This window comes from Durio zibethinus, chromosome 11 (genome assembly GCF_047325235.1).
Source record: "Durio zibethinus cultivar Kanyao isolate XHJ-2024 chromosome 11, ASM4732523v1, whole genome shotgun sequence".
Taxonomy (NCBI): domain Eukaryota; kingdom Viridiplantae; phylum Streptophyta; class Magnoliopsida; order Malvales; family Malvaceae; genus Durio; species Durio zibethinus.
In genome coordinates, this window is record NC_143172.1 from 21,919,664 (window position 1) to 21,925,896 (window position 6,233).

General features: G+C 26.8%; 1 protein-coding gene across 1 annotated transcript; it reads left to right on the forward strand.

Annotated features, from left to right (window-relative positions):
* The first annotated feature begins 2,786 nt into the window (after positions 1-2,786).
* On the forward strand, positions 2,787-5,736 carry LOC111290256 (Mitochondrial import inner membrane translocase subunit Tim17/Tim22/Tim23 family protein). The gene is made up of 6 exons (XM_089768311.1): positions 2,787-2,956; positions 3,430-3,678; positions 4,151-4,255; positions 4,526-4,781; positions 4,905-4,982; positions 5,355-5,736. Exons 2-6 carry the CDS (start codon positions 3,640-3,642, stop codon positions 5,486-5,488), a joined length of 612 nt encoding a protein of 203 aa, XP_089624437.1. The 5' UTR covers positions 2,787-2,956; positions 3,430-3,639; the 3' UTR covers positions 5,489-5,736.
* Positions 5,737-6,233: the final 497 nt, after the last annotated feature.

The window sequence follows — 6,233 nt, forward strand, 5'->3', positions numbered from 1 at the left end:
TTAATTTGTTTTTTTGGTTATATGTAATAAATATTTTTAAATTTAAAAATATTTTTTTTTCAAAAGACTTTATTTTTAATATATGGATCCATTTATACTAAACTTTTTTGGGTTTTTTTTTTTTACTTTTTTTTAGAGAAAATATTTAACAAAGATTTTTTAAGAATTTTTTTATGAGACCAATTTGATACCAATGGTCTGGCATGGGGTTTTTTTATTTTTTATTTTTAATATATTTAATAAATAATTTTTTTGGATTTTAATTATTTTTTGACCCACTTGATATAAAGAGTACACCACTTGTCAAGCAATTTAACTTTTTTTTTCTTTTGCTTTTGCTTTTTTATTTTTTGTTATTTACTTTTTCCCTTTTAAAAAATTTAATAAATATTTTAAAAATTTTTAATATATGGCCATTTGATATTGTTATTTAAAATGTATTTTCCTTTTTCATTATTTTTTATATTTTTAAATTTGATTATTTTTAAAGAAAACAATATTAGCCAAGGGGTCGATATCATATCCAGATTTGATTTTTCTTTGTTTAGTCCTTACTTTTTTTAATTTTTTAAATTCATGATATAAATGTTTAAAGAAAAATTCATCATTGCTAATGTCAGTAGTAATTCAACTTTTTTTTTTTTACTTTTTGTCCTTTTTTTTAGTTTTTTTTTTTCTTCATTTCATTTTTTTTTTGTTTTCTAAATTATATCATTTAAAAAACAAACGAATTTGTACATGAGGTACACCATTTCCTTTATATTTTTTTTATTTTTTATTTTTTAATTAATCACATTATTATTTAATACTTTAATTTTATAAAAATAAAATTTTAAATTTAATTGGGATTGCTATATAATACCCCAATAAACTCCCTTATCATTTTTTTCCTTTTTTTTTGTTTCTTAAGTTTTTTATTAATTTTGTTAAGAAAAGAAGCCAATGAAGATGTTCACGTAAAACCCTATTTGATTTTTTCTTCCTTTGCCTTTTCTTTGTACTTTTAATTAGATAAATTTTGTAATAAAAGATGTCGATTAATAAAAATGTCAAAACAATCCGTATCTGATGGGTTTCGATTAATATTAATTTGATAAGGGTAAATTTTTTTTTTAAATCAGGATAGAGTTAAGACAGGTCAAGTTTTTTATAAGGTACGGCATTTGGACAAAAGCGTATTTAGGGTGTTTTATCCCAACTCATTTAAAAGTATATATAAAAGTATGTATTTTACTATTAATTTAATTTAATATATATTATATTAATAAAATTATTATTTAGTACTTTAATTTAATAAATTAATATTTTAAATTCAATGGGATGTCGATGGATCAAATTTGGTTTGGATTTTTCTGATAATATATGATATTATGGATATTTAAAATCCGATCCAAATTCAAACCTTCCGTTTCTTGAAACTGATGTTACACTAATCGAATTCTATCGATTAGATGCAGTTCATTGGTTTTTTAAATTTAAAATTTTTATTTTTATATATTAGTTAAATATGATTTTTAATATATTTAAATAGATTTAGATATAAATAATTTTTTATTTTATAAAATTTAAAATATACATAAAAGCTAATAAAAATATAATTTGGTTTAGTTTGATTTTTTTTTTTAGTTTTTCACTTTCCGATCTAAAGTCAAATTCGAACCTAATATATATTTAATATTCAAACTTACTCCAAATCAAATAAGAAAAAACAATCCGAACTGAATCGAACATTACATTTTCAAAATAATTTTTTATTTTTAAAAATTTTCCTCACTCCTATCCACATCTTCTATGAACTTTACTTCTTTTTTTTTTCATTTTTACTTTTTATAATTTATTTTGTTTTAGATTTTTATTTTTTAATTATATACATTTTGTGATAATTGGAGATCAATTTAAGTATCCACGTGTCATCGCTTTTTGGTTTTTTTTTTTTTAATTTCATCATTTTTTTAATTAGATTTAAAAAAATTAGTGAATAGAGATGGCAAAACCCAAAAAAAAAAAAAAAAATAATCCACAACGTTTTTATTTGATAAAAAAATTAATATCTAATAGGTTTTAATCCATATTTATTCGATAACAGTATTTTTGTAAAATTGATATTGGATCAAGTTAAGTTTATTCTTGTATAGAAAGTAGGAATGAGTGAGAAAAAGGATTTAGGATGCTCTTCCTAAGTCATCTCATGGTTTATATATATAAATTATATATTTTATTATTTGTTTAATTTTATATTAATTTTGTAATAGAATAATATTAACAAAGGTGCACACATATCACTTCATTTGTTTATTTTTTTTATATTTTAATATTTTTTTAATTAGATCAATTTTATAATAAAATAAATCAAAATGACAAAACAATTAATATCCAAAAAATTTCTATTATTTTTAATTTGATATAAATGTTTTATAAAAAATCAATATTGAATCACTTCGAGTCGATTTTTTATAAAATCATAGATGAATTAAAAATGGATTTAAGATGCTACGCTCCAAACCACCCTATGATATATATAAGTATATTTTATTGTATATTTAATTATATATATGTATTCATCAATTTTTTGCTAAAAACTTGATATTAAGTGAATTTCACATATAGAAAATGTAAATAAAAAGTTATTTTTATAAAATATATTATATAAAAATAAAAAATTAATTTAAATATTTACGTGTCACTCTACTTAAATATTTTTATACTTTTGCTTTTTTTTTAATTAAATAAAATTTTCAAACAAAAAATTCCATAAATAAGGATGAAAAAAAAAAAAAATTTAAGCCGTGGCATGCACGAACACCCACCTAGTATATTTAAAACAAGCAACCAACGTACTTAAAAATTTGAGGTCCTTCTAAATCACTGCTCTCATTATTCTTGTGACAACACCTATCAACCAAAAACCATAATCCCAGTGTTGTTTGTCTTGTCCATCACAACCTCTTCTTGTGAGGTAAGCTCTGACTTAATTTCTCTACTTGCAAGTGTTTGATAAAATGTCTATAAGAACAAGAACAATGACAGAAGCCTTTTCTCATCGAGGCAGCCGATTCACATAGATTTGAATTAGCCTTTTTTTTTTTTTTTTTTTTTGGAGAAGAAGGTTTTTATTATATTTTAAGTTTAATTGATTTTCAAAATTCATGTATTTTATGTGTAAAGTCCATTATGCCAGCTTTGTTGAGTTAACTGACTTGTTAGCCATTTGACTGTTTGCTTATTTTGTTATTTATACAAAATAATATGGTGAGGGTTCAATTGAGCCAAAAGTAACATGACCCAAATTGCATAATTTGAGGTCAAATTTGTATTTTTGCCTTTCATTTTTTAAGGATACTCTTTCTTTTTTCTTTGTCTCTTTTCCTTTATGAATTTATTTTATAAATTATTTTCTATTGTGTACCACGTGCTTCTCACATGATACAGGAGGGATACATTTGGGAAGGTTTCGCTTACGCTGTGTCACCTTAGTCGGTGGCACAGCCGCGAAAAATAAACTATTTGGAGCCGATTCCTGCTGTTTGGTTCCCGAGGAATCGAGGGCTGTAAAACAAAACAAGAAGCATAAAAAAAAAAGTTTAATCGTTTCCATCACCCTCCCATTTCCTTCTATTTTGCGACACCGGAATTTGATCAATGGAAGCTCCTGAAAAACCTGCAGAAACCCCCTCTTATGTATGTCTTTTTCTTTCTATCAATTCAATTTCTCTTCAGGTTTTTTTTTTTTTTTTTCATAGTGTAAACATAATATAATCTATGTTTGTAACTGAAATTTGATCCACTCAAGTTAATTTTAATACAACGTCAAACAACAGATAGTTGTCAGTAAAAAAAACTCTCCTATTTCTGTGAGTTGCTTATGATTCTATACTTGCAACTGCTCATTCTGCAATTATGTGTTTTCCTTGCTTGCTCCAATTTTCTAAAACTTGATTTTGATGATACCCTTTTTTGTAAAAATATATTTTCTTGGAGTTTTTGTTATTATTTTTAGTTATGGCTTAAGTTGATTTGATAATGCTCATGTGTGGGTATCTTAGTTCTTTTGACTTATTATTTGTTTGATATGTTATCAATCTTATATTGAAACAATTAGCCTATTTTATAGCTAAACTGCTATGTGCTGACTTCAGTGTTTCTAAATCAGGAAACGCCAAGATTAGCTGGAACTGTAAACTGGGCCACAGCCACAGTCATTGGAGTGTTTGCAGGCATGTTATATGGAGGTAGCAAGGAAGCTGCTGCTTCAGTTGTAAGTTTTTTTGTTTCTATAAAAATTCTTCAATTTAGTTCGTAGGGAGTTGCAGGAATGTTTGAACGTGAGATAATTTGTATATAATGGACGTCGTTACAGTCCTGGAAATTGTTTGCTTTTGATTACAATCATGATATTGCCCTTTCCGCCCTTGCTAATGTTCATTGGGTTTGTCTTGAGATCAATTATGTCCATATTTATAGTCAATTCATGTGGTTATTGTTATTCAGTATTATTTTTTATTGAAACATGGGAGTACTTTGGCAGAGCAAAGATGCAGAAGTAATGTTGAAGCTTGGCAGCACTCCAGATAAACGGGAGCAGTATCGGTTGATGCGAGATGCAATGGAAAAAAGGTTTCTCCGAGTCACTCGTGGCTCAATTGTTGGTGGAGTTCGCCTAGGAATGTTCACTGCTGCATTCTGTGGTTTACAAAATTTGTTGGCTGAGAAACGGGGTGTCCATGATGTATTCAATGTTGTTGGAGCTGGTTCAGCAACTGCTGCAACCTTTGGTCTAATTAGTAATAATTCATACCTTATGAAACTGATTTTTACAAATTGCAATCATTTTCCTAAGGGTTCTAGCATAGTTCTAATCTCTACCATCAACGTCTTTCATAGTTGAAATTTGTTGACATATGTAGTGCCTGGATCTCTTCAATGGCGTGCAAGGAACGTGGTGCTGGGTTCAGTTCTCGGAGCAGCTTTCTGCTTCCCTCTTGGTAATTAATTTTCACCTTATAAATGCATATTGATATTTTCTTGAATGACAGTGAAATGGTTATCTCCAATGCTTTGTAATGGGTGGGTTGCTCAAATTTCAAAGTCGCTACTTATTATTATACGGAAAATGTTAGTTTGATAGGAATAGGTGGAGAAATCAGCCTTGATAAAATAGTCTATGCTAATTTTCTGCCTTGTCATTCAACCACAAGGTATTTTTACATCATGCTCTCAAGGCAATGTTACCATTTAACACTTTTAAAGGTGAACGTAATCGAAGCCGGTGTCTGTCACTGTTGTAACACTAAAAGACAGAAGAGTGATTTATAGGGCTGAACATATATATAATAAAAGATTGCATTTTGGGACAGGTTGGATCCACTTGAAGCTTGTAGAGAAAGCAAATGAAGGGAATATAACTGCTAAAGAACCAGGACAAAGGGAAGAAGCAAAGAGTGGTCTGGGGGCCGCCATTGAGAGGCTTGAAGAAAACTTGAAGAAATAGAACCAAAATTATCAAGGGGCAAACCTTCAATTTTTCCATGGATAGAGAAGACAACAGACAGCATTAGCTAGGAACTAGATCTAATGCTTTTGGCATGCGTCTCTTTCTTACTTCCTTTATTGGCTCTTTCATTGTTTTGCATGGAATAAAGGGCTGAGGAGAATGAAAATGTTAGGCTATTGTTTGGTTTGAGAAAATATTTTCTATTTTCATTTTTAGAAACTAATTTTTATTTTCTATTTTTTGAATTTTGAAAAACGTGTTTTTTTTTTTAAATGAATAATTGTTTTCAACAATTAAAATAGTTAAAACATGTTTGGTATTTACATTTTCAACTTACATCATTGGAAAACAATGAATAATGATGAAGGATGTAATGAATAATGATGAAGGATGTTAGTCACTTATGCAAATGAGGAATCTTCAGATGACGCGTTGAGGAGAATGAAAGTGTTATAGGCTCTGATTGTTTTAAAAAAAATGTTTTCTGTTTTTATTTTTTATTTTTTAAATTAATTTTCATTTTTTATTTATTGATTTTTGATTTTTGAAAAACATGTTTGACCCACCAAAGTGGAAATTGTTTTTATAGAATGAAAATTGTAAATATGTGTCTGATATATGCATATTCAAAATAAGAATATGAAAAAATAATAATTAATTAGTTAAAATAAATGACATCTTTTAAAAGAAAAGTAAAATTTAACTAAGGAATAAAAGTAAAATACAATTAAAATAAACATAA

What these genes read in the sequence shown, in the direction of transcription:
- LOC111290256 (XM_089768311.1), top strand. Translation starts at nt 3,640, where the DNA reads ATGGAAGCTCCTGAAAAACCTGCAGAAACCCCCTCTTAT. An exon ending in AGGAAGCTGCTGCTTCAGTT is followed by an intron (nt 4,256 to 4,525) that starts GTAAGTTTTTTT and finishes GTACTTTGGCAG; the next exon opens with AGCAAAGATGCAGAAGTAAT. An exon ending in AGCTTTCTGCTTCCCTCTTG is followed by an intron (nt 4,983 to 5,354) that starts GTAATTAATTTT and finishes ATTTTGGGACAG; the next exon opens with GTTGGATCCACTTGAAGCTT.